General features: G+C 40.1%; 1 protein-coding gene and 1 pseudogene across 4 annotated transcripts; both read right to left on the reverse strand.

Moving 5' to 3' along the window:
* Positions 1-5,743: 5,743 nt before the first annotated feature.
* On the reverse strand, positions 5,744-11,255 carry LOC116929406 (polypeptide N-acetylgalactosaminyltransferase 5). 4 transcript variants are annotated; one of them, XM_032936622.2, is made up of 12 exons: positions 11,101-11,255; positions 10,027-10,343; positions 9,676-9,917; positions 9,437-9,603; positions 9,130-9,337; positions 8,940-9,050; positions 8,692-8,869; positions 7,771-7,951; positions 7,173-7,312; positions 6,793-6,841; positions 6,551-6,735; positions 5,744-6,462 (listed from the first exon to the last, which is right to left on the reverse strand). In XM_032936622.2, the coding sequence occupies exons 2-12, from the start codon at positions 10,318-10,320 to the stop codon at positions 6,298-6,300; spliced, it is 1,920 nt and encodes a 639-aa protein (XP_032792513.1). In that variant the 5' UTR covers positions 10,321-10,343; positions 11,101-11,255; the 3' UTR covers positions 5,744-6,297. The 4 variants fall into 4 exon arrangements, with proteins under 4 accessions (XP_032792513.1, XP_032792512.1, XP_045033481.1 ...); XM_032936621.2 differs by lacking the exon at positions 7,771-7,951 and adding an exon at positions 8,351-8,531; XM_045177546.1 differs by lacking the exon at positions 7,771-7,951 and adding an exon at positions 8,351-8,531 and having other exon boundaries at positions 11,022-11,159.
* Positions 11,256-17,527: 6,272 nt separating this feature from the next.
* LOC116928720 lies at positions 17,528-26,303 on the reverse strand (annotated as a pseudogene).
* Between the last annotated feature and the right edge of the window lie 648 nt (positions 26,304-26,951).

Raw genomic sequence — 26,951 nt, forward strand, 5'->3', positions numbered from 1 at the left:
ACACTAATTGTTCGACTGTAACATTCAAATTTATTCTCATTTCACACAATACAAAAATACAGTCATAGCAGATGAAATCTACCAACGACTGCTGCGTTGCCGCGATGGTAACAAATGTCAAAAAAGATGTCGAACAGCCCTATAAGGCGTTATGCGCAACTGTATTTGCCTCTTTTTTTCTATCTTCCAATTGTTTTATCGTGGCTGTTGTTGAAGTTGTTTGATAACTTTTTGATTTTTCCTAAGTATACTTGTATTCTAATTCAACTAATTCTTTCCAGCTGAGAATAAACGCGGCTCTTGGCGTTTTAATTTCAGAGTCAGGATTTTTTATATCATGATTTTTCAAATTTGGGTTTACTGGTGGTGAAGTTTCGTTAGTTAAGTCAGGGTAAACGGAGCTGGTCCTGAGAGTAGTCTCTGGTAAAAAAGATTTATGCATTCGCTTACCTTGATGGATTTTGTCGACCGACGCAAGTAGAAGAGAAAAAAATTTATTAGCACTTTATCTCCTGATTAAATTTTATTGCTTATTGTTTTGAAGTCTATTTATACCGGTGACAAATGTTTTATTTCAATTTCAAGTCTCATGGGGACCTCCAACTGTAAGATTTGCCAGGCGTGTATTTATTGCCTTCTACAATAGCAATACAATCAAACCAAGAAGCATGACACCACTCTCTCTATTGTTGCAAATAACATTGCTTTTTATACAGAATCGCAAGTGGCACATTGGGTGTGGCTTAGATGGCGGTTGCGTGTGGTCACTTGGCCATGTGGGCGTTTCCTTGGTGTACATCTTGCGTACACTCAATGTCCGTGCAGATTTGGCATCTTCTGTGAAGCGTAAATAATGCAGTTGGCTAGTTACATAAGCTAGGATGCCGGAAGCGTAAAACCAAGGAAGTGTTTCTTTAATGGTACCAACGTTTTGATTGTTGGCACTGTGAGGACAGTAGCCGCTGATACAAGTATGGCTACGGTAGCAACTGTTGGAAGTTAACTCGGTCTCATTTTGTTGTTCCTCCGGGGGGTTACCGACTCGTTATTTGGGTGTATGAATTAAAAAATAAAAAATATATTTTTAAATAAATTTTTTATTTTGTCATATTTTTTCTATTTTTTCATATTTTTTTTAATTTTTTCATATTTCTTTTCTATTTTTCCATATTTGTTTTTTCCATATTTTTTCATATAGACCATTTTCACGTTGCGAAAAGCAGTATTCATGTAGTCCGGCAACCCTGCAAGCCGCCATTTGTAGTCTTACTTAGCCTTGTTTAGGTGGATTTAACATAGGCTAACGACTTTGAGGACTGATTTCTCCCATTAATTTTGCTACCAGGAGCAAAATTATTGTGGCACGTTGTACGTCAGGATATTGCCAACATTTCAAGTGCCAAATTTTCAAGAATTCGCTACAACTAGTACTTCAAATCGTCGTTACAGTGAAGGGCTATCAACATTTGAAACAATAACAAACAGTCAGCAGCAAATGGTAACTTTAAAAAATGTGTAATTTTCTTATAAAACTTAAATTTCTTGATATAATTAGGAATGTAAATGTCTTCTGAGGATGCAGAAGATCTTTTACATGATTCAGTTATTGAATTATTTGATTTATCTGATTATTCTTCAACTTTGCCAAACGATGCTAAAGAAAGATATGTTGCTAAGCTTAATGAAGTACAGTGTAACTGTCCTTACGTCATAGAAAATGAGTATTGGACTTCCAGTACACAAGAGCTAGAAACAATATTACCATCAGTTGAATTTGGAGATGTTTGGAACTATCTAGTCTACAGAAAACAGTTTTATACAGCTAACGATATGAATAATTATAAGAGCTGCAAGTCTTATGAGATAATTTTTGGAGATGGGCTGTTTTTTTAGTTCAAGGCATTAAAACTTACAAATAATAATGTCCTTGCTAAGGCAAAGGTTCATCATTCCATGGCATTTAAGCTTAGCAACATATCTTTCTTTAGCATTGTTTGGCAAAGTTGAAGAATAATCAGATAAGTCAAATAATTCAATAACTGAATCCTGTAAAAGATCTTCTGCATCCTCCGAAGACATTTACATTCCTGATTATACCAAGAAATTTAAGTTTTATAAGAAAATTACACATTTTTTAAAGTGACCATTTGCTGTTGACTGTTTGTTATTGTTTCAAATGTTGATAGTCCTTCACTGTAACGACAATTTGAAGTACTAGTTGTAGCGAATTCTTGAAAATTTGGCACTTGAAATGTTGGCAATATCCTGACGTACAACGTGCCACAATAATTTTGCTTCTGGTAGCAAAATTAATGGGAGAAATCAGTCCTCAAAGTCGTTAGCCTATGTTAAATCCACCTAAACAAGGCTAAGTAAGACTACAAATGGCGGCTTGCAGGGTTGCCGGACTACATGAATACTGCTTTTCGCAACGTAAAAATGGTCTATTTTGCGTATTTTTTTCATATTTTTTCATGTTTTTTCATATTCTCCAGATTTGTTAAAATTTGCAAAACTCTTTTAATCTTTTTTTACATGTTTTTCGTGATTTTTTACAAAAAAAACTATAAACCCTTAAATAATTAAAAATGTACATTTCTTCAGCAAATGAAGCCAAATATTTTAACTCACTGTAAATTAAAAGCAAATCAGCGCAGAGGCTTGAACTTCAGAACCCTAGAATCTCTATTCATTGTCCTATTTGCCTTAGCACTATAGCTACCACTTTCGATAAAATTTAATATTGGGATAACAGAAACTGTTAGTCGTTTCGCAAATAAAAAAATAAACAAAAAGAACAAAAAAAAAGTATAATAAATAAAAATTTGGAATATTAAAATGTTGGACTCCTAAACCATCATCGACGGTTCCTCAATAAAAAATTATTACCGGGCGCCCTGGTTTACTCTAAACCAACCCACCCGACCCCCCCCCAAAAAAATATTCGAAATTCGATTCCCGAATACGAATTGTCTAATTGTAAAATTGCTCGGGGTCGCGTAAGCGATTGAAGAGCAGTCAAAATTGTATGTTTAATAGAGGAGACGTCAACCTTGTGTTGACCATTTCATTACCCAGCCTTTTAACGCACACAAACCAAGGAAAAACGAGTCTACCCGCTAAGGTGCCGCAAATCAGATCTCAGACCTTTTCAGGTGACGAATCCAAAAACTTTCTCAATTATTGTTTCACTTTCTGGATTTGAAGCCGTTTCCATTGCTGAAGCAGTCCTTGCCACCAGCAGAATAATTTTGGGTTAATGATCCACCCGCGTCTGAAAGAAAGAGAGGAGATATTAGTCAAGTGGACCGGGCAGGGCGGGGAAGATCGACAAGGTTGAGGTCTTTTCTATTAAACATACAATCTTAACTGCTTTTCAGTCTCTTACGCGACCTCGAGCAATTGTACAATTGTACGCTAATTGCTCGACCTCAACCTTGTTATTTCGAAGCGTTTAGTTGATCGTACCCAGTCTATCAAGTTCCGGTTCGTTAACCGGGCGTTGATAGTGCTTTGAATTAACGGACTGTGCAGCCCAACCTCCTGCTTTTAGAATGCGCTCTAGAGGGCTTCCTGTTGCAAAGGCTGTAGATGCTGCGGTCCTTCTAGTAAAATGTGCCGAAAAGATATTGACATCGATCCCGGTACTGGCCAAGACTTCCTTGATCCAGCGGTTCACAGTGGATGCTCCAACAGCTTTGTGGGGTCAAAGCTTTCCCGTTCATTTTCGTTACGCTTACACTACAAGAGTAAATTCTCTTTGGCTGCAACGTCAAGCTTAGCATTCGTTTGCAAATTGCTGTGATTCTTCTGTGATTCTGCAATGAAGAATCATTGTAGAGACCTATAATGGGCCTGAGCGAAGGGGATGGCTTGGATTACCCAGACAAAGTTGCCCAATAGCTTTGCAATATCACGATGGGTGACATGGGACGACATAAGAGTATTCTCGAAAAGTTTAGCGATACTTGAAACTTTTTCCTATATGAGAGATATCATCAAGGTAGATAATTAGACGTATCCTACGTTTTCTCAAAAAAGCTACCACTGGTTTCAAAAGCATAGTGAACGCCCATGGCACCGAAGCGAGTCCAAAACAAAGACAGGTAAACTGGTATAGAACCCCTCCCCACCTGATTTGCAAAATGTTTCTTGTTCCTTAATGGGAACGGTAAGATACGCATCTTTTAAATGTATTTTAGCAAAAAAATCTAGTGGGCGTATGGTGTCCTTCAGAACACAAATCCTTTCCATCTTAAAGTGTTGGTATTCGACACATTTGTTGAGACTTTTCATATTCACAATAGGGCGGTCCGGTAATCACCATTCTTATAGGTATTACAATAAGGCCACTGACAAAACAGAGATCCGAATCGGGAACCACCTTAATTGCCTTTTTACGAAGGAGAGATTGAACTTCTTCCTCACAGATTGCCTACTATAGCCCACCGCTCATGCACATATTTGATTTTTCAAAGGGGAACTGCAGGGGGAGAGAAAAATAGAATACGGACCTCTTCCGATACAGAACGAATAACCCATTGGTCGTTTGTAAGGGTGGACCAGAAATCGGCACTGAATCAGACCCGACCACCAATATGGTTTGAATCGACAATAACAAGAACCAATGATTCGACATACCTTTTTCCGTAAAAGTTGGTATTAGACCCTCCTCTGTTGGGACCTTACGAGAAGCTAGACTTCGATTGGCGTCCACTCCAAAGGCCAGAATGATGGCTGCTATTAGAAGAACCGCGTTTACCGAGCTGCTGGAATGGTTCACGTTTCTCAGTTTGGCGTCGTTGTCGGCGTCCCTTATCATACTGCGAAGAAAAGAACGCCCAAATAGCTCATTGCACTCATCGAAGTCGAAGCAGGATCTTTTAGGAGTGACTGGAATCTTGGGTCGGTGAACTTTAGAATGTTCTCTCGTCGTTTGGCCGTAAGGCTAGCGAACGCGTGACCTAGCAGGCGTAGCGTAGCGTGTCGCTGCATGCGTCCAAGATTTCCGAGCTTACACTGGCCTGGTCCACTGACATGGACTCTGAGATGGAGAGTAGTGGGCGAGTGATGTCCAATAACTTGTATTGAATGGAGGTCAAAGACTTCTCCTTTTGATCCACCTTGTTGAGTTCAGTTCGTTACCTCTCTTTCATTCTTCAAGCCATGGAATGGTCAATCTTAGGACACTAAAGACTGACTTTTTCAAAAAATCGGGCTCATAACGTTTGCGAATCAACCTTGCATCTGACGGCTGGAGACATGTAGGCATATACTTGCAAAATGTCTTGCTATGTGATCTCACTGTAAATATTTTCAAAGCCGGCTCGTTCGCCGAAGTCGACTCATCTCTAGGACGCTTCGTAGCAAGGTGGCGAGGTGCCACTTCTTCAGGGTCGATGAATTCAAAAATCCTATCTTCCGTTGAGGAGAAGCTAGCGCTACGGTTGCGTTCGTCGTCTCTCTCCTGACTCAAAACCACCACAAAGCTTCGTCTGTGATTGCAGCCCGAACTCGTTAAGCCGGCTGATGACGAGCTAAACAAGCTAGTCGATATTGACGATCTATAGATATTGCTAGACACTTAGATTTTAAGACCTTAGAAAATGAAACCTGCGTTCGCAAAAGCTGAAAATGGTCTGAGATCTGAAGGGGCGGCACCTAAGCGTGTAGACTCGTTTTTCCTTTGTTTGTGTGCGTTAAAAGGCTGGGTAATAAGATGGTCTTCGCGATCTTCAATATATATTCTAGGCAGCGATATCTGTATTCAGTCAAATGATACGCTAAACAAGTTGACAATGGATGGTTTAAATGTTATGTAGATTGTACCACTCAGTCAGAAGTACAGCTTTCACGCACAACGTTTCGAACTTAAGACTTCATTACATTTAAGCATATGACCTAAAAGTACATTGGAAAGTACTATAGAGCATTAGAGGGCATATAAAAGCGCAGCAAACGCCAGGTGTATGGGGAAAAAAAAAGGTGAAACTATATAAATGGAAAACAAAAGCAAACGACTCCAGTAAACCAAACCTCTGATGTCACATTAAATTGCTGTTGCTGCTGCTCATTGCCGAAAATGCATTTCAAAGGGTCTTAGAGAGATGGAATGTGTCATGTGATACAACAAAATGGTACATATTTAGAAAACATGGAGGTTGTTACGAGGACGGCATCACGAGCTCCAATCTTATTTGAATGGCAACCTTTCACCTATATACATGTCATCTGACAACAAGTTTCTCAATCATTTTCTGTCTCTCTTTGGAAGGTTCGTAGAAAATACAAAGCCATTTACAATGAATTATCATCTATAGTAGCCTGCCACTTAAAACGACTCTTCATGACCCATTGCTGTCCTGAGGATCCATCACATCTTCGTAACACAGGCAATGTTACATCTCGTGACTCTGGTTTCGATAAGCAACGACCGGAATTCACATGACGTATCAGACCGTCCTACAAGGTAAAGAAACATTCCCCGAAATGTGATAGGTTTGCTTAGTGACCAACTTTGTTGATACATTTATCACCTAAAACACAATACCTGAGCTTCAAAGAGCCACGCTTGGTTGCCACCCATTCCATGACAACGAATTAGCTTAACAATTCCGTCGGTTCCAGTAGCATCCAGACAGTTATCGTCGGACATTATTTGCTGGCGTTTGGTATATGCAAATACTTGATTACCGCCAAGTCCATGGCAGTAGGAAATCCCAACATTCTCACCACCTTAAGAATAAATTTTTTAATCGGAAAAATAACACTGGGAAATTTCGTCATATTCACCTTTACGGCCCATTGTATCTAAGCACGTTTGTGTTTCTGCATTGCGAATCTAAATATTGAAAAAGGATTGGTCACTTTTTGTTGTACAGACACAAGAACAAATTTGCTAAAAAGGTAGAGAAAGAGAATGCAAGAGCATGAGAATTCGAAAGACAATGAGAAAGAGGGAGAGAGGGAGAGAAAAATAGAGGAGGAGAAAAAGAGAGGGAGAGAGAGAGAGAGGGGGAGAGAGAGAGAGGGAGAGAGAGAGAGGAGAGAGAGAGAGAGAGAGAGAGAGAGAGAGAGAGAGAGAGAGAGAGAGAGATAGAGAGATAAATTAATAATAATAAAAACATATATAAAACAACAATGATAACAATGATGATAATGAGTTCTAATACCTCTCCGAGGAAAAAATAGTCCAAAGGCATTTGAGATTCGGGATATACATTCTCCAGATACCACCGAAAACTTTTACAATTTAGCTTCTTTCTCAAAGCGCGTCTGGAAGATACATCTCCCACTTCCACACTTCTTGCACCTAAAAAATCGATTCAATGCCAAAGTCAAAACATGTTTCCTAATCATAAAATTGATTAAATAAGCAAAGTAAGGAAACTACAGGTTATGGGAAGGCAAGTTACTTTTCATTTGTTGGAATGCGTTTCTAAAAGCAACAAAACAGCCATTAATGCAAGAAGGAAGCGGAGAGGAAGTGAAACACTACTTTAGTATGCGTGAAGCAATACCAAGAACCAATGGAAATTTCGGAACAGATACAATGTTAATAAATGACGAAAAAGTAAAAACAGAAGGAAGAAAGAGGGAGAGGAGAAAAAAAAAACCAAAAAAAAAAAAAAAAAACAAAAAAAAAAACAAAAACAAAAACAAAAAAAAAAACGCTTGACCTGCCATACTTTACATCCCAAGAGAGCGGTTGCATGCCAAATAGAGCTGCTGAGGTGACTAAATAGAACACATCAGCAATGGATTCCCTACCGGGATTAAGTTCATAATAAAATTCCTTCCATTGGTCGAGCCAAACTTCAGCAAGTCGTGCATTGTTGTGGTTAACAATGCGCGCTGTTCCGCCAGGAAATGAGTAGGGAGTAGTTTTGCGAAACACATGACCCACGTGACTACAGGTGGCTATTTCTACAGACCCACCACACATCCAAACCTGGACACCCAATTAATCATAAAGAATCACTAAAGATTGGTTAGTAAAATCCTTTAGTTAACGTGTACGAAACCATTGTTGTATCTAAATGTATCAAATGCAATCCGTATCCCAACAATCAGATCTTCGTAAACGATTCGAAGGCAAAAGCTTAATCCTAACAAAGCTACGTTATCTCGGGAATGGTTCCTGTTAAGACATAAACCAGCAATTGCTTTAGATAACCAATAGGCTATCTGTCCGTATATGCGGACCGTTAGTGTGTAAATCCTGTCCGAAAGCCCCAACCCAAGCGTGTCTACCACAGATATGGACATGAAGCCCGGATCAGTATTAGTATAAAGGAGGGAGCTGTTTCTACATAGCAAACAGAAACGGGCTGACGTGAGATGATTAGACCTGGATTCATCTCGTAGAAGAAATCCTTCCAGCGATCCATCCAGACCTCAGCTACTCTTGCGGCATTTTTGTTGACAATTTTGGCCACACCCCCGGGAAACGAATATGGCGACTTGTCCCGAAACACGTGGCCAACATGTGAACATGGAATTATTTCTAACTCACCGCCACATTGCCACACCTAAATGAAGGGCATAACTCGCCATCGTCATGTCATGCGGTAATTTTTTAACCATTATCTACAAATTTAGCGGCATTTTGATAGTTACGTAAAAAGAATGATCACCCAACATCCACTTTACGTATCCTTTCAAACCGTTCCATATAGTCCGAATACATACCCTGAATGACATTTCGAGATTTTCCCCACCCCAAATATCCATGCCTTCATCGTATGTGCCAATTTCTTCAAAATAATCCTTATCAATGGAAAAAAGTCCTCCAGCCATTGTTGGCGTCCGCAATGGCTGGGTACGATCTCCGTTCCGTCGGTCCATTTCCCTTTGTGGAACTCGGTACCTAATAATGTTCACCAAAAACTGTTATCTTATCGTTTTTTGGATAAGCATGCCATTGTAATGATGAGTACCATCTGAAGTTGAGTTTCCAATTGAAACCTCCCCAAGTCATGTCGGACGCAGTCACATATTCAAACGACTCATCCGAAATTACATCGATTATTGGACACACAACGATTTTCCTAAATTAAACATACGGCGAGGAATAATTAGTAAGTAATGTGTTGAATAATGAATAATGAAATAGCAATCAAATGTCACCTGTTTTCTGCTACGCGAGCAAGCAGAGGCTCAAGCCAACCTTCGGTGCATTCACAGTGGGCATCAAGGAAAGTAATGACTTGTCCTTTAACCTGTTTTGCGCCAATAAGGCGAGCTCGGATGAGTCCGGAACGTTTGTGAGTACGTAGAACGTGAACAGGAACGGGGAAATTAGCTACGTGCTCTTCAAGTTCCTTTCCGAGATAATCTTTGCCCGACATGCCAAGTCCAAATAATAAATAATAAAATATAAAAATATATCCAGTTAAGAGATTAAAAAAAATTTCAAAATCCATAAAACACGTACCTCTTTCACTAGCATCATCAACCAATATAATTTCAGCAAGCAATTCCCGAGGGGAACGTGTGATGATCGACCATACAGTGCGAAGTAATGTTGACCAAGCCTCGTTATGAAAAACAATAACAATACTGGTAGTTGGGAGCATGGCGGGATAAGATTTGTCACGGCAACTAGTATGGTCAGAAATAAATTATTTGGCGTCCATGATCTACCATGCACATGTTAAGATGGATTTCACGTACCCTTCTAAACGAACATCTGGAAGCGAGCGGTTCAGAGATATGGAGTCTGAAGCTAACAGATTGAACTGATTGAGACGGAACTTTTCTCTCATTAAAGATTCCTGATCTGCAGGCAAATGAACAGGTTTGCCCATTTCTCCGGGACTTCCAGCTTGTTCTGGGACGACTGCAGCTGGCACCCATTTTTTTAGCTCATGTTTGGCATATTTTAAAGAAAATCCACGTTCATCCATCTCTATCACCTATATAAAGGGAAACTGAACGGTTAGTATTCTTTTTTTATGCTGCGCAGTAATGTCTCTTTCTCAGTATTTTTAAAGAGGATGTGGCTGTAGCTGAATGAATGCACACCTCATCTTTATGGTTGGATGGTAACGATGCTGGACCAAAATGATTGACGGCGTTACCAGAGGAATCATCAAGGATCTCTCTTTTCGCTGGATGGGCCCCAGCAGCTTGGGCGCCAAGAATGCCAAGTGAATTTTGGGGCACAGCACCGTGGTTTCCACCTGCAATCCCGTTACCTCGGGAAGGAGTAGGGGAATCCGAATAGTAAAAAAGGACTGCGACATCAAGTAGAAACCACACCAATGAAGTGAACAGGATAATGCGACATGTATGCATTCTTATCCTTCCTCGAAACATTCTAGTTTGTAAAGCCTGCTTTACTACAAAAGAAAAATGTGGCATGAACAGTGAGTTAATGTGGTAACATTTCCTGTTGATTTACATAAAGTCCCAATTATAAATTACTAACACATGACATACTTTTCACCTGGAAAATTCTTTAACAACGTAACTAAGATATACCTAACAAAATTACTTGGTGTACAACCATATTTACATTAACAGAAGACAACATGGAATAGCCATCTGATGAAGTAATATTTTGGTGGATTGAAAAAAGTCAGAGATATTATGATCAATTTTAAAGCAACCTAGGAAAAGAATTAACCAGGTTTACATTCCAAACCAGGGATTTTCCTTTCACTTCCCCCACAAACATATTTTCCTCCATCATCCACTCATCCCACACTATTTTAAATTTCTTTCCAATGCACAAACTGGTGGCAGTTATCAATAAAAGTGTAGAAAAAAGGGACTTAGGTCTTTTTTCTATAATGACAAATGATTTTGACACTTCATTCTACAGGCAAGGAAGATCTATTTACCTCATTGCAGGTAAGTAGAGTAAGTAGGGTAAGTTAAATAAAATTTCAAAAGTTTGAAAAAGGAAAAATACTAAACATGTCTTCTTACCGATACTTAATTCCGTTTCTAAATAAATTGCTAAACAAAATAATGGTTTAACAATATACGAACGAAAAGGAACTTTTCTGTCATACCTCGCTCACTTGCACTTCAAAGCTCAGGTAAAGTAAAATTAATACTAAGAACATGAAAGTTACATCTAATTCAGATTACCTAGCCTGATCCGAAAGTAAGTCCACTACGTACAGTTCTAGGAGAAAGTGCTATCGAAATGAAGATGTGTTTACTGCTCTTAACGTTCCGCATGAAGGAACGAAAGCTTCATGACGTGGCCATTGCATAAAAATCTCGAAGGCGGACAAATGTTAAGGTAAGAAATTTTGGGGTAGTGCCTAAAGCGCGGGATTCATGGGTGGGAGGAATTTTAAATGTCAGTTATGTATAACGGGAGATGCGGAAATTGTGGAAAATGATGCAGAAGCGAGAAGGTGTTCTTGCAAGGCCTACTTGATGCGTTAAGGCCTGTAAAATGTAAACTTGAATACCTCCTAAGTCCTAACTCCAGAGTCATATCAATCTTCATCATCCAGATCTTATCAAGATGTATCCATTCCTATAATTGTTAAAGCTTTTGGACTTATAGTTTTCCCGATTCTCCCAAAATCGGGTTTTGAAACCGTTTTTCTCCGGCCCGCACCAACCCAGTTGCCCATGGGTGATAATTCACAATAATTCTAATTAAAACATACATATGTTTAATTCATTCTTGTTTTATAAATTGAAAAACGATTTAATAAAGGTATGATTAGTGTATTAGAATAAATTACAAACAGTAAAAGTAAACATAAATGGTATAAATAAACACACGAAAAATAAAAAAATGAAGGCGACAGCCCGACGAAAAACTCCACACACGCACCACACACCACAAGCAGAAGGGGTGGAGGGGCTTTAGGGTGAGGAGAAGGAGAGAGCCAATCAGAGGGCCGGAATAGTCCCTCTGGGATATAGCGGTGACGATCTCGACCCTTCGAGACCGTCTCGTGGAGACCAAGTTGCCCGCAAGAGTTGTTTGGACACATAGTTTTTCCTGTAACTATTTTGGTTTCAGATAGATTTGGGAGGAGGGGAAACAACGAAAATTTGAAAACTTTGGGCCCTTCGTTCATGCATTATTTTTACTTTTAAAACGTTCAAAAGATAATTTTTAGATTCTACATAAAACCAAGGATGTCTTAGTGCATAAATAAAAGCAGAATTTTGCATATTAGTGGAACAATTTACCTTTAATCGAAGAGCCAATCACATTCAAGAATACGAATGCCATTATTTTAAGGCGGTATTTTTGAATTTCCTTTACATTGCTTCGGTACTAAACTTAATAGCTATATTGATTTGGTTACTATATTGATTTTATTTCGTTTTATTAAAACTTCATACATTTACTGTAAATGTAAAAAATATTTTTACTGTTTATTTTATTTTTCCCGTCACAATAATTCCTCTACCAGTTGATCATCTCTGTCCATCTCACAATCACTCTCATTTTCAGAACTACTGTAAATTTCATAAAATGGCATGTAGATACTAGACCGTTTTACAATTAGAACTTTTCGTACTCGACACTAGAACGTTTGGCCCCGACACTAGAACGGCGGTGAAGGGGAGGCACTAAATTTTAGCCAACCAATAGGGAAAGACTCGAAATTGGAAGAAAAGTTCCGACACTAGACCTTTTTTCTACGACTGTAGAACTTTACATGGCGACACTAGACCTTTTTGCTCCGACACTGGACCGTTCTAGAAATAGAACTTTCCGATGCCGACACTAATACTTTTCGATCCCTACACTAGTACTTTACATGCCGACACTAGAACTTTACATACCGACACTAAAACTTTACGTGGCGACACTAGAACTTTTCGATACCGACACTAGAACGTTTGGATCCTGACACGAGAACTTTTCGATCCCAACACTAGAACTTTTCGATCCCTACACTAGAACTTTACATGCCGACACTAGAACTTTACATGCCTACACTAGAACTTTACATGCCGACAATACAACTTTACATGCCGACACTAGAACTTTACATGCCGACACTAGAACTTTGTGTGCCGACCCCAGAACTTCACGTACCGACACTAGATCTTTACGTTCCGACACCAGAAGTTTTCAATCCCGACGTTAGAACTTTTCTATCCCGACACTAGCACTTCATATACCGATACTCAATCCACACTATAGTTGTGTAACTTTCACAACCCAACCCATGCTTTCCCACATAACACAAGGCAGTCCGTCGGATGTCCGACAGATGTCGGGGTCGGATGTTGAGTACATCTTTTTTATATCCTCCGGACAGCCCGATATCCGATTTGGATGTCCTACGGATGTATTTTTTTTTTGTTTTGACCGCCCTAAACAGCGCCGTCAGACATTCTAAGGATATCCGAACGGGCTTTCATTTGGCTATAAACATGACATGTATTGGACATCTATTCATGAAAAAACATTAGGCTATACCAGGATTCGAACTCGGGTCTCCCGCATCACAGTCGAATTTTATTCCACTGTGCCAATCTACAGATAAATTATGTATCATTTTCGAACAATACAATCGAATTGTTGTAAAACACTTGAGCTTTTTCGATAACAAATCACATACAGGATTTTTAAGAAGTCAAGATGATGTCGAACTTAGGTTAAACCAGAGGTATATAAATTGAAATTAAACAATTTATGCTAAATATTTTTTGAATTTTAAACTTCAGCATGATTTATTAAGTTTAAAGTAGTTTTTTATTATTTGAAATTATAATCCTATCATAAGTATACTTGCTTTTAATATTATTAGATGCCGAATAATATTTATTTTCTGTGAGTTAATTTTCAATGGCTTGGTTCCCGTAAGCTAAACGGAAAGCTTGTGCAAACAAACTCACGACTTTCATATATTTTATTCATTTTTTGTAATAAATTTTAAAATAAACCATCCGGCAAATAGATCATTACTCCTTTATTTTTTAAATTTTTCATTTTAAATGCTGGACTTCAAATAAAAATACGTTCAAGGGAAAAATTTGAACACGGTTAAGTTTTCCCCCTCTCAAGAAATTTTGACAATTAATAATGAAACTTAGTGATCGGCCCCAATTAGTTCTAATCGAGTTAACCGCCCCGCACCGATAAAGTGCATTCGGGGTTGAAATGAGGTGCCACTTTTTCAACCTGGGCGGTGCGGGGAAAAATTTGAGGTTAACCCGTTGCCCCGAAGCAATAAAAAAAAATGCCGTTCTTTCGGTTTCAGAGTAAAAATCGGGGCAAGCGGGTAGAACGAGCTATTATCGGGGTTGTTATCGGATAGATCGGGTCAATCGATTATGTTTTTTGCATTGATGAATCGATTGATTGCAATCCAATTGATTGCAAACCCCAATTGAATTCGGGGAGAAGAATTTTCCACCCTGAGCCACGCCTCCTTGGCCCGAAATGAGAAACCCGATTTGCAAAAAAGCACCCCGATTGGCTCGAGGCCGATCCTTAAATGAAACAATTGAAAATCTTTTTGCCTGTTGGAAGGAGGTCCGTAGAATATAATTTTCGCACATCCATTGCACTTCCAAGGTGACTAGCCGACGGACATCCCTGGAACTACCCATTGAGTACATAGATATCTAACGGATGTTCGGCCATGATTCGGACATCCGACGGGAGAAATGTGCTATATGGGTTAACATGGAATCCACTTTAGAATGGGGTTTCATTAAAGAGCACAAGTAGTATGCTATTTCAGACCAATGACGTCGATATAAGGTAAAAGCAAACGGTTTGCTTGTAGAATGTTTAAATATCATAACGCTCTTTGCAAAACAGCGAAGCTCAAGGAAACGCTATAGTCTGGAAGCTCAGCGACCAAAAGATGCCTTTTGATTAGCAAAAGGTTTAGGGGTAAAATAGGGTTAGGGGGGGTCAGACGCAAGAAAAGCCACGTCTGTCGACTGGCGGTCGGGGCGTTCAAACGTGACGCGATCACGAAGTCGGCGTGAAGGGTAGAAAATTAAACTTTGTTTATAAAATACGAATTTTGTCTAAAAAGTAGGCCACTGTCATGCTGATCAATATCCCCGCATGACAGAAGTCAAATTTAGGGACTTAAATATAAACAGATCATATTAAAAATTAATAAAAAGGGTAAATTTTTCAAAGATGTTTAGAAAATCTAATCTATACATAAAATAGAAGGACATCTACTTTATTTAAATTTCCGATAGAAAGACGTCATATTCTGAGGCCTTAGGCCATCAGACATCGGTGTGTAACGGAATTTCATGAACTTTCAGTCATTATTTGACACCGGCAACGCTGCATCCAAGGCACGTAATTTAAAATAGCGAGTGAAAGCTGTTAGATGAACATAAACTTCTTAAAGAAAATAAGCTGAATAAAAAAAGGCAAACTGGAACAAAGCGGACTTGTGGGAAAAGGTGGGTTAGGATTCAAACTGTGAAAAAAAATTGGAAAAACTGCATGGGGAGAATGAAGTACAATATGCGATTGGTGGTGAAATAGGACCGAAACGAAATAGGACTCGAGAAATAGGACTGGAAATTTTCAGTCCTATTTCTCCTGTAGAATAGGACTGGGAGAAATAGGACTGCTTTTTAAACACATTTTGAACAGTCCTATTTCTCCTTTGACCAGTCCTATTTCTCCTTGGATATAAGGCTATTTCACTTGCCTTTATCTTACATCTTTAAGGACAATGAGTCTCCAAACCGGTAGGCGAAATGGGGGGAAACTGCAGTAGAAGAGCGTTGGCTTTATATGCCTACGCCCTTGAAAATGACCGTTGGCAAAATGGCAACGCTTACTTCGCTTGCATGCTAAGAATTCCTTATCCTATTTAACTTTTTATTGCAGAATATTAACCGTCATTTTTGACTGAATACAGTTCATTTAACAAATAATGAAATTTAATAAATCTAAATGTTGTTTAAGTTTTTCTATTGTAAATTTTTCGTACATCTTGCAACACAGAGGGGGTTGCGGGGGATGATTCGTATCTTGGAATCTCAGCCCCTTTGGTGAATCATCCCCCTCCCTAGAAGGGTGAGGACCACACCCATCGTAGCCCCTCTATGATGCAAGTCGTAAGAAGAATAAATAATAACCAAAGTAAAATCGCACTCACATTTATGAAATGATTAATTTTTTGATAAATGAACTATATATTGTAAAAAAAATTTCGGTTAAAGTACTAAAAAAAAAATTTGTTATCATAACGAGTTCTTAAGCTGCAAGTGAATTAAGCGCTGAAATTTTGTCAGCGGTAATTTTCAAGGACTGAAGGATATAAGCCAACCCGCTTGTCTTGAACATTTCCCTTCCCATCTTGCCTACCGGTTTGGAGGCTCATTTTCCAAACATATGAAAGAGTAGGAATAAGAAAATAGGCCTAACCCTAAGGAGATATAGGACTGGTCAAAGGAGAAATAAGACTGTTCAAAATGTGTTTAAAAAGCAGTCCTATTTCTACAGGAGAAATAGGACTGGAAATTTTCAGTCCTATTTCTCCAGTCCTATTTCGTTTCGGTCCTATTTTACCGGCTACCCAATATGCTGTTTTTCTGACCTATCCAAACCCTAAGTGGGGATCTCTCACATTACCTGTATATGGAAGGGGAAGAAATTCAAAAGCTTGTGCAAGATAAGATAGCATTTACCAAAGCGTTTTCGTTCGCTAGTTGTGCACCGTCCTCTACCTAATGCCCGTACGAAACGTCAAGCTTGGGGTTTTGGCGTACCCAAACTGTTAGCTTCACCAAAGCTTCCCCCGCGCTAGCCTACCGATATCAAGCTTGCCGTATGTAACGGTATGCTTGAGTTAGGAAACCTAACAAAGCTCTTGCCTCTTCAAGCTGCACCCGCACTTGCTTGCAGTTGTCAAGCTTATCGTTTACAGGGTAACTTGAGTTTGGTTAGCTAACAAAAGTCTTACTTTATTCAAGCTTCCCTCGCGCTATAATATAGCTTACAGCTAGGTGTCAAGCTTGGCGCATGAAAGGGTTAGCTTGGATTTTGTGGGCTTCTAGTATAGTATAATAATATTATTAAATAATCGGCGAATTTCCGTTAGAATTATTTATCATGAAAAGTTAGGTTATATTTCTTAAGCTAGTTTTTTAGGAAATCAATCATCTGATATTACTTGTCTTAACGACCCGTAATAAGAAAAAAAATAATTTATTTAAATAAAACAAGTTATAACAATAAAAAATAAAAAGTAAGATATTTATGCGGAATGTTTTATTGTGAAGATGAAATAAGTTTTGTATAGGATAGACTACTGCTGATTAGTTGTTTAAAATTCTTATATTTTGTATAAGGCAAATAGATGATTGAAAGAAGCCGCGAATGTGACGCGGGAGACTCGGGTTCGAATCCAGTTCCAGGAATTTCTTTTTTCAAGTTGACTAGTTCAAGCTCGCGCGTCGCTGGCTCACTTAGCTTGAATAACCCAAACCCAACCCAAGCTGAAAAATCTTACATTGGATCGGAGCAAATCTAGCTTGTCTCGTGGAAGCTTACACTACTATGGGAGCCTGCCGTACGAAGCTTGAGTCCAGCTTCTATCTAGCTAACCTTCGCGTACGGGGAAGAGGGATAAAATTATTATAGTAAACTGAACCAGCAAATAAAAGTAAAAATAAAAAAAATAACTTACTAGTGTAACATTTTCCATACGACCACCACGTCCAGTATCAGCAAGTCGACGGACAACAGCAGCTCGACGGACACCACCAGCCCGACGGACACCAGCAGCTCTTCGATTGACGCCAGGTCCAACAACAGCGCCTTGTTGGTCTTCTTCCTGATAAAGAAAAGTATTATTATTATATCGAAAAAAAATTATTGTCTGTTAGTGCTAACCAAAAACTCATCGGAAACAGAGTGTTCATAGTCCGAGTCTAAGGGATCAGCTAATAGGCCGCCTAATGGTGCAGGATTATGCAAAGGTTCAAAAAATCCGGAACACATTTCAAGAAACTAGTAAACCGTAATTTCACGGTTGTCCAAAGATTAGCAAAAAGTCCTCATACGTGCATCCTTTTCTGTTTGTTTCCTGGAATGTTCTCTTCGAATTTGCCGTCCTGATCCGGCGAGGTTGTAGTCCTTTACGGCACCTGCTTCTACTTTTTGCAAGTACTCTTGGAAAGAAATATAACAGTTTTACCACAGTAGGAAAAAAGATATTATGCATTAAAAGTAGGACGTTGATGAAAATTGTTGAATAAAATATTAAGAAATCAGGAAAAGAAAACAAAAAAAAGTATTAACGTGCAATTACAAAGCCCTAATAAATTATCTTATAATAAAAAATTACCGATAAAGGTCCAGAAACTCTGGTGATATATTCCACATCGCCTGTTGAACCATCTGTGGAAAGATTCTACCTCATTCGTCGTACGCCTGGGCTGCCCATTGACGCTAAAACGATCTGGAGTGACTATCTGGAACCAATGACTTCCCATGTATTCATAAATGATTTGCATTTTAACCCTGACATCAGGGGTTTCATCTTGCAGTAACACAACTGATGATTGGCAGATATCCTAGTAAAATGTACATATAATTAAAAGAATCAAAAGCTATAAGAAAAAATTGCAGAACCATAAAACCTTGGTGAGCTTATGCGGCAGATAACAAAGCGAGTGCAATAAGCATTTTTACAATTTTCTTGACATTTGGCCGGTGCATATACAGTACATACCAAAAGTCTTTGGAAGCCTGAGAGAACCTTATGCAAAAACGTCGTTTTTGCGATTCTCTCAGTGCTACAATTTTCACCCAAATGGTACAATATTTGTGTGTACGTCTCATAAATAGTGAGAACGTCCCTATTTTTTTCCAGAATTTTTTTTTATGGGAAGGGCGGGTAAAAATTCAACGAAAAAGTCTTAAGGAAGCCGAAAGGACCTTATGCAACCCATATAGCACATTTCTGCCGTCGGATGTCCGAATCCTGGCCGAACATCCGTTAGATATCCATGTACTCAATGGGTAGTTCTAGGGATGTCCGTCGGCTAGTCACCTTGGAAGTGCAATGGATGTGCGAAAATTATATTCTACGGACCTCCTTCCAACAGCCAAGAAGATTTTCAATTGTTTCATTTAAGGATCGGCCTCGAGCCAATCGGGGCGCTTATTTGCCAATCGAGTTTCTCATTTCGGGCCAACGAGGCGTGGCTCAGGGTGGAAAATTCTTCTCTTCGAATTCAATTGGGGTTTAATCGAGGTACTTAATCAGGGAAGCTACCCCGATTGCAATCAATCGATTCATCGATGCAAAAAACATAATCGATTGACTGTTTCACCCGATCGATCCGATAACAACCCCGATAATAGCTCGTTCTACCCGCCTGCCCTGATTTTTACTCTGAAACCGAAAGAACGGCATTTAAAAAAAATTGCGTCGGGGCAACGGGTTGACCTCAAATTTTTCCCCGCACCGCCCCGGTTGAAAAAGTCGCACCTCAATTCAGCCTCGAATGCACTTTGTCGGTGCGGGGCGGTTAACTCGATTAGAGCTAATTGATGCCGATCGCTAAGTTTCATTATTAATTGTCAAAATTTATTTGTTTCCAAAAGGGGAGAACTTAACCGTGTTCAAATTTTTCCCTTGAACGTATTTTTATTTTAAGTCCAGCATTCAATACGAAAAATAAAAAAAAATAAAGGAGTAGTTATCTATTTGCCGGGTGGTTTATTTTTAAATTTATTACAAAAAAAATGAATAAAATATATGTAAGTCGTGAGTTTGTTTGCACAGGCTTGCCGTTTAGCTTACGGGAACCAAGCCATTGGAAATTAACTTACAGAAAATATATATTATTTGGCATTTAATAATATTCGAAGCAAGTATACTTATGATAGGATTTTAATTTCAAATAATAAAAAACTACTTTAAACTGAATAAATCATGCTGAAGTTTAAAATTTAAAAAATATTCATCATATATTGTTTAATTGCAATTTATACACTTCTGGTTTAACCTAAGTTCGACATCATCTTGACATCTTCAAAATCCTGTTGGTGATTTGTTATCGAAAAAAACTCAAGTGTTTTACAACAATTCGATCGGTTTGTTCTAAAATGACAGTTAATAAATGAGTCGATTGGCACAGTGGTTAGTTTATGGAGGGTTTTCTGGAAGGGGAATAAACATGTATGGGGTGGTTGCATTAAAAAATATTACTAAAATTACATAAATAAAATAAATAGGGAAGAGTCTACTAATCTACTGGGTATGGAGTTACTACGGGAAGAGGGGGGTTATCCTCAGCTTCGGGGTTTGGTGCACCATGATGGAAATGGGCACACACCATATCCATTGATCCCTGGATCGCTGCCAATTGGGCCTTGAATCGGAAGGCATCCCAGGATCTTCCGTTGATTCCGAGAATCGTACGGATTTCGTCGTTCCTGGGGTACCATGATCCAAGATACCCGACAACCAGGGGAAGAATCCTCCCATGCAAAGAATATTTATCATATTTCCGCTGGTAGGCATTCTCCATACTCCCTGGTTGATCATAGCAGACCACGACGTCGACCATCACCCGGGAACCGGATAGTTGAAATTCAACATCCGGTCTTAATCTTTGCCCGGGGATGGCATTGTTGATCGTGACGTCGTGTCCTTGCTTGACTAGCAGCGACTCCAAGAGATCTTGGATGGTGTTGTGCCTCTTGGTGGCGAGCTGGAGACCTTCTTCACAGTGGTTAAGCACATGAAACCCGGTCTCGTTTTCCTTTCCGCATCGGCGGCAACTCGTATCTTGCTCCTGTGAGCAAAACCACGAGTGCCCCCGAAGAGGAAGGATGTCGAGCCAGGCCCTGTGAAGATATCTCCAGTCGCGGAAGGAGAGGGGCGTACGGCAGGATACCAGGCGAGCCATGTCTTTCGACTTGTCTTCCAGGGAGAGGCCAGTGGCAACTACTCCCTGGTGGCTCTTGTCGGAAATTAGGTCGCTGGTATAGCGCTGCCGAGCTACTTTCCGAAGTCCGCGGACTGCCTTGACTGGGCTTACGGAGACGTCATCGGCGACAATTCTTAGATTTTCGTCGCCGGATACATCAATCCGCACTCCCAGTCGTTTGGCAGCTTGGCGGGCAAGACTCCAAAGATTGGACCCTGCCTCCGCGTACCTCAGTCTGTAGAGCCCCCCATCCACGGATCCCGAAAGATATCCCCCAACTGGCAACACTCCTGGATGCTCGTTTCTGAACCCTCGCCGGATGGTGTCATGGAGCTGCTCTCGGCATATGTTCCTCACTGTAGGGTCTCTACAAGTGAGGAGCTGAGCAGCCCTGGCGATGGTCCAGATATCGGCATCATCAGTGAGACGGCATGTTCCTAGGCCCCCAACCCGCCGGTCCGCGTAGAAAAACGGGACCGTTGCGTGATTGGGAAGGTTGGAAATAAGGCCTAGAAACTTCCTACGCACAGTGTCCAGTTGGGTAAGGCAGTCTTTCAGCACCCGACCCGAAGCGAGGTGATGGGAAAGGGAGGGAAGAAGGTGGCTACGGAAGATTTCAAGTTTTTGCCATGGTGCGAGGTGGGAGCCGGCAATCTTGTCGAGGTTAGGGATAAGGTCAGTTGGTGGTCGGAACCGCAATTTTCCTCCGATCGGTGTACCAAGATATATTTCTTGGTCGTCTGGACCCAAGAACCGAATTAATTGATCACCAATTCGGCACTGGGCGTCAGACGGCTTGCCTTTGTCGAAGACCAGGCAAGCACACTTCCCGGCATTAAATTGCAGCCCCAAGGTGTTTGCGGTGAGGGTAAAAACGTTTAAAATGTTTTGGAGCTCGGAGGGAGAATTTGTAACCACGGCAATGTCGTCAGCATATGCCGTGGTTTTCACGAGCGAGCCAAACATTAAAAAAACGGGGTTAATATTGGACTTTCCGGCCCTGACGAGGGGTTCGGAAGCCAGGTTAAAAATAGGGGAACTAAAAGCGTCACCCTGGCGAACACCTGGTGTCGGGAAAATGCGGATGGATTCTTTCCCAACGGCAAAATCCATCCGATTTTCCGAATATATGTCCACCAGGATGCGCCGGAGGTCCTCTGGTATTCGAAGTGATGTGAACAGCTCATTCAGAACGACGTGAGGCACAGATCCAAACGCGTTGCACATGTCCAGCCATGCAATAGACATGTGCTTTCGTTTGGTCTTTGTCTCCTCGACAACCGCCTGTAAGAGCTGTGTATGTTCCTGAATACCATGGACCCCCGGGAGGAAACCCTTTTGCTCGGGAGATAACCAGCCAAGGTCTGAAGCGACTTGCGTTATTCTCTGGCTGATCACTCCCGAGAACAGTTTGTAAATGGTAGGAAGAAGGAATATTGGTCTAAAGTTGGAATTATCGCTAGTGTTCCCTTTCTTGAAAATGGGGACAGTTCGCGATGTCTTTCAACAATTAGGAACCCCTAGCTTCCAAACCATTTTACAAACTGTTTCCAGCAGAATGCAGTTGGGGTCGATGGATCTAAGATGACGGTATTCTAGGCCATCAACCCCTGGTGATGTGTTGGTAGCCCGGCGAAGCTCAGCTTCAAGCTCTTGTTGGGTTGGCACACGATTAAGGAAGTTCATCTGGTCCTCTGAAGGTTGGAACCAGTCGCAGGTGTCGTAGAGTTCCCTCGCACTTTGGCACTGCTGCGGAGATGGTCTCAATCGGTTGTAAGTCCTCTTGAGATATTTCTCCGCAGCTTGTACAGTACCATCGTAGGAGGGTGAACGGTATTCGAGCACCTCTCGAACGGCTCTTCTTGGGTAAATGTTGAAGAGCCGCTGAATCTTCCTCGCCTCGTACGCCTTTTGCTTGATATGTCGCTGGGCCTTCTGCATCTGCCGGTTTTGGTTTCTTTTTCTTTTGTCAGGGTTTCCTCGGGGTTGTTCAGGGCTAGGGTCTTGTAAAATTTGTGCTTTAGGGAGCCAGTCAGCTGTGCAACGTTCGAGGATATCGTCTAGGTCATGTAGAGTCTCACAGCTCAAGAAGGCGGGAACCCAGAGACTGACAAAATCGTCGTCTCTTTGGCTCTGCTCTTCTGAGCTGTTGTGACTACGTCCTCGATTGCTTTGCTGACTGGGGACAAAGGTTAAGGTCTCGGGGTTAGGTGAAGGGTCTAAAATCTCTTGTGATAAAATAGTGGGGCTATTATTTTCTTGTGGGGGGAGTTCATAAAGCCAACTAAAATTTTGTGTATTAAAGAGGAGGCAAACTCCCTCCCAAGATCTAAAATAGGGCTAGCAGTAAAATTTGCTGGAGATAGGACATTACCAGGGGATTCCTCGATCGCTGGGATTTCCACCACGGATAGCTCATCACACTCGTCTTTTGTTGCAGTAACATCCTCTAGAGAGATCACTGCAGCAAAAGAGTCACGGTTGGAGCCATCCATGCTGGATATCCCAGCAAATCGGATGGAGGGTAACCGATTGGAATTTAACCTTTGGTAATGTCCTTTTAGTGTAGGCCATCTCCAGCAAATCCACACACTCCGCATTCCCAATATTTAACTAGTCGGAGTGTGTGGACTGTCTCTAGGTGTCTGTGGATACTACCCATGGCTCTGGTGTTAGTTGCCAAGGTAGTCCACTAACACCTAGGACACTTCGTGGGTTTCCCAGGGTATTTTAAAATTATTTTGTCCCCTTCAATTCTGGAAGGGGAAAACGTGGGGAGAGAAGAGTGAGCGGGATTAGGAGACCCCTGCGAACCATCCATTGCAGATGCAATGGTTAGTTCGAGGGATTGGCGGAGAATACTGGAGGAAAGGGACTCAGTACAAGGTCTTGCATGTCTGCCGGCTGAAATAAACGAATTAAATTTCTTTTTACAGCCAAGGCAGACATACTGGGTGGTGTACTGAACCCCTCTCCTAGAATGTCTTTCTTTTATGTGTGTCTCCGCCAATTGTCTCTTGCGATCCCCAGACCAGGGACCGCTACCTCGCTCACCTTGACAGGATTTCTCCCCACATTTTAAAATGTTTGGCAGAGTAACTGGGATTTTAATGATTGTCCCATGGAGGGATAAAATAATTTCCCCCTTTTCCCAGTTTCGCGCCGCCATTACTTTTGTTAGTGTACCCCCCCAAAATGTCCCTTGTTTCTTTAAATACAGCTATAGTCGTTCTACTATAATAAGTTTTCTATGGAATGGAAAAACCAAATTTGGGTTGCAGTCTCGCAGAAAATAACAAAATTTAGGGAATAAAAGAAGGGTAAAAAACAATTTGATTACACAAAAATGAACTTGAGCTTATTCTTTTAACGGGGGAAAAAATTACAAGTTCGTGCCACATTTTGTTGCAAAGAAATGCCCGAAAGAAAAAAGGGATATTTTTGGGGGGTACACTAACAAAAGTAATGGCGGCGCGAAACTGGGAAAAGGGGGAAATTTTGTACACCTGAACGCACATATACCGTTCAGGATATAACACGCTCATAGATGCGCAACACATCAAATAATAGCAAACTCATCGATGAGTATGCTGATTTTTTTTTCTTTTCTTATCTTTTACGCTTGAGCCGTCAAGTTAAAAAAAAGGGGGGGACGTAGTGCCATAAAAAGCCATGTAAAAAGGGACAAAAAACGACAAAGTGCACAATAATTTGGGTGGGTACTGTACGTTAGCTCTACCTGTAGTCTAATTTTCAGATTGTTTTTCTTTTTATTCAACGATTTTAGAGTAGGTTAAAAAACGAAATTATGGAAATTCTTTTTTTGCGGCATGAACCAGAGTTAACGAATTCTTAGAAACCCTTTGTTTTTTTTCCTACAGTTTTACCAGAGTAAAGGAATACTATATATATAATAGAATACTATATATATATATACCATAGTAATAGAATATATATATATTATACCAAGTATTCTATTACTCTGGTAAAACTGTAGAAAAAAACAATCAAAGGGTTTCTAAGAATTCGGCAACTGCGGTTGATGCCGCAAAAAAGGGATTTCCCTAATTTCGTTTATTAACCACCTTTAAAATCGTTGGATAAAAAGAAAAAATTTTTAAATTAGACTACAGGTAGAGCTAACGTTGTTCTTTTTTTAAGCCCTTTTGCGTCTTCGTAGCCCTAGCTGTTTGCAAAAAAAAGCCAAAGTGAAGTCATTTGCATAAGGTCCTCTTGGCTTTCTAAAGACTTTTTCATCTAACTTTTACCTACCCTTCCCATTTAAAAAAAAATTCTGGAAAAAATTAGGGACGTTCTCACTATTTATGAGAACGTACACACAAAAAATTGTACCATTTGGGTGAAAATTGTAGCACTGAGAGAACCGCAAAAACGGCCTTTTTGCATAAGGTTCTCTCAGGCTTCCAAAGACTTCTGGTAGGTACTGTAAGACTGCCGTAATCCTTCTGTGCAAACTTTTCGGAAAATTGCCTGAAACAAATATTTATTACGAAAATATAAAACTCTATAAATTTTTCGAAATACAACAATCACAACTTACCTGTACAAAATGAAACCAGCACCCGCGAGAATGGCCACCTGGAAATGCATGCTCCATTGCATTAAGAATAGCAAATTCTTAGTCGGATACCATTCCGATAATTCCGACACCTTCTCCGGGCACAGTTCTTAGGACATGGAGAATACGATCCAGAATCAACTGGTATAGTGATTTGGTCTTTTCAGACATGACAGCATAAGCCAGTAGAAATATATGTAAAAAAAAAAGTAAATAATCCTAGTATTTCGATAATTTCAAACATATACATACATATCTATATGCCGAAACGTGCAACGTGAATAACTGCGAAAACAGCAACGGCAAAGTGGCAAATGTTCCGTCGCATGCTATTTCTTCTGACGTTCGAAGCAGTGGTAGCATGACGACACTTATAAACCCGAGAGCAGTGCCGGCTGGAGTTGAAACTCGTCCATGATAGAAGTTTGAAGTTCCATCTGCGGTTTTACTAAAATACAAGCAAGTTTAATAATAGACCCTACATTATATTTTAGCTGATGGAAGCAACGAAAATTTTGATTAAAAATAATAAAAATTCATGAATATGGTGATTGAAACTCCCAAATGAGTAAGACGCGGCAAACGTTAGCTGAGCTAAATTTAAGTTTGGCTTAATATCGTGTTGAAAAATCTAGAGAACTACGTACTTGTATAGCTCGCTAGCTATTAAGGAAGCATCTGCTTCATCTATCGTTTGTGGCACTGGAGGTTGCGCTGATCGTCTTGCACGCTGCATTGCACGTTCAAGGTTGGCATCATACGCTATTGGAACTTCAGGATTCCTTGAGCATTAATAAGAAACCATAAGTTTGAAATTAAATTGCTATACATATTACGGTATGCCACACATGTCGCGAATTTTTCAAAAATCATACGACTTCTTTGTCGTGTGTCACGTGCCCTCTCCAACATTCGTTGTTTCACGGTACAATACTTCAAATGATCTTCTTTGTTATCGTGCCCATCATGGCCAGTTGTCATAAAATATGTCCCATCTTCTAAAGCCAAAAGCCTTGCCGGGGAACCGTTCTTTGATTTGCTACAGCGAAAACCCCTTTAAAAAAGGAATATTATTTTAGTAAATAAAAATTATATAATTGAATTATAATTTCATACCCAGCATCAAGGTTATTTTTTTGGTATGTATGTTGATTTTCACGCACTAAAACATTTGAATTAAAACGGCTACCAGGTGCTAGATGGCATATCACTAGAACACCGTTTTGCAAATCCGCCATCCTCGTTGTGGCACTTGCAATTACACTACTACACTGCACTAAGATTTAGTTAAAACTAACCTCGTTAAATCGCTTGCCATGCGGTTTTACAAAAACTTATAATACCTCCACAAAGGAGCACACAATAAACTTATAATACTAGAGAAAAATTTCTTCTGTTACATATTGTTTCTTTTGTTTTATTGCTTTGTGGCCTAATGGCGTTAAAATATCTCTCTCAAACCAGGTTACACAAACAATAAGCGTACAGTATGCGGAGT

The sequence above is a fragment of the Daphnia magna genome, linkage group LG8, assembly GCF_020631705.1.
Source record: "Daphnia magna isolate NIES linkage group LG8, ASM2063170v1.1, whole genome shotgun sequence".
Lineage (NCBI taxonomy): Eukaryota > Metazoa > Arthropoda > Branchiopoda > Diplostraca > Daphniidae > Daphnia > Daphnia magna.

Excerpts from the sequence above, each read along its gene's own strand:
- LOC116929406 (XM_032936622.2), bottom strand. The coding sequence starts at position 10,320 with ATGTTTCGAGGAAGGATAAGAATGCATACATGTCGCATTATCCTGTTC. Across the intron at positions 9,338-9,436 it reads TGATGATGCTAGTGAAAGAG|ATTATCTCGGAAAGGAACTT; the intron begins GTACGTGTTTTA and ends TGTCGGGCAAAG. Across the intron at positions 6,463-6,550 it reads CGTGGCTCTTTGAAGCTCAG|GACGGTCTGATACGTCATGT; the intron begins GTATTGTGTTTT and ends TTTACCTTGTAG.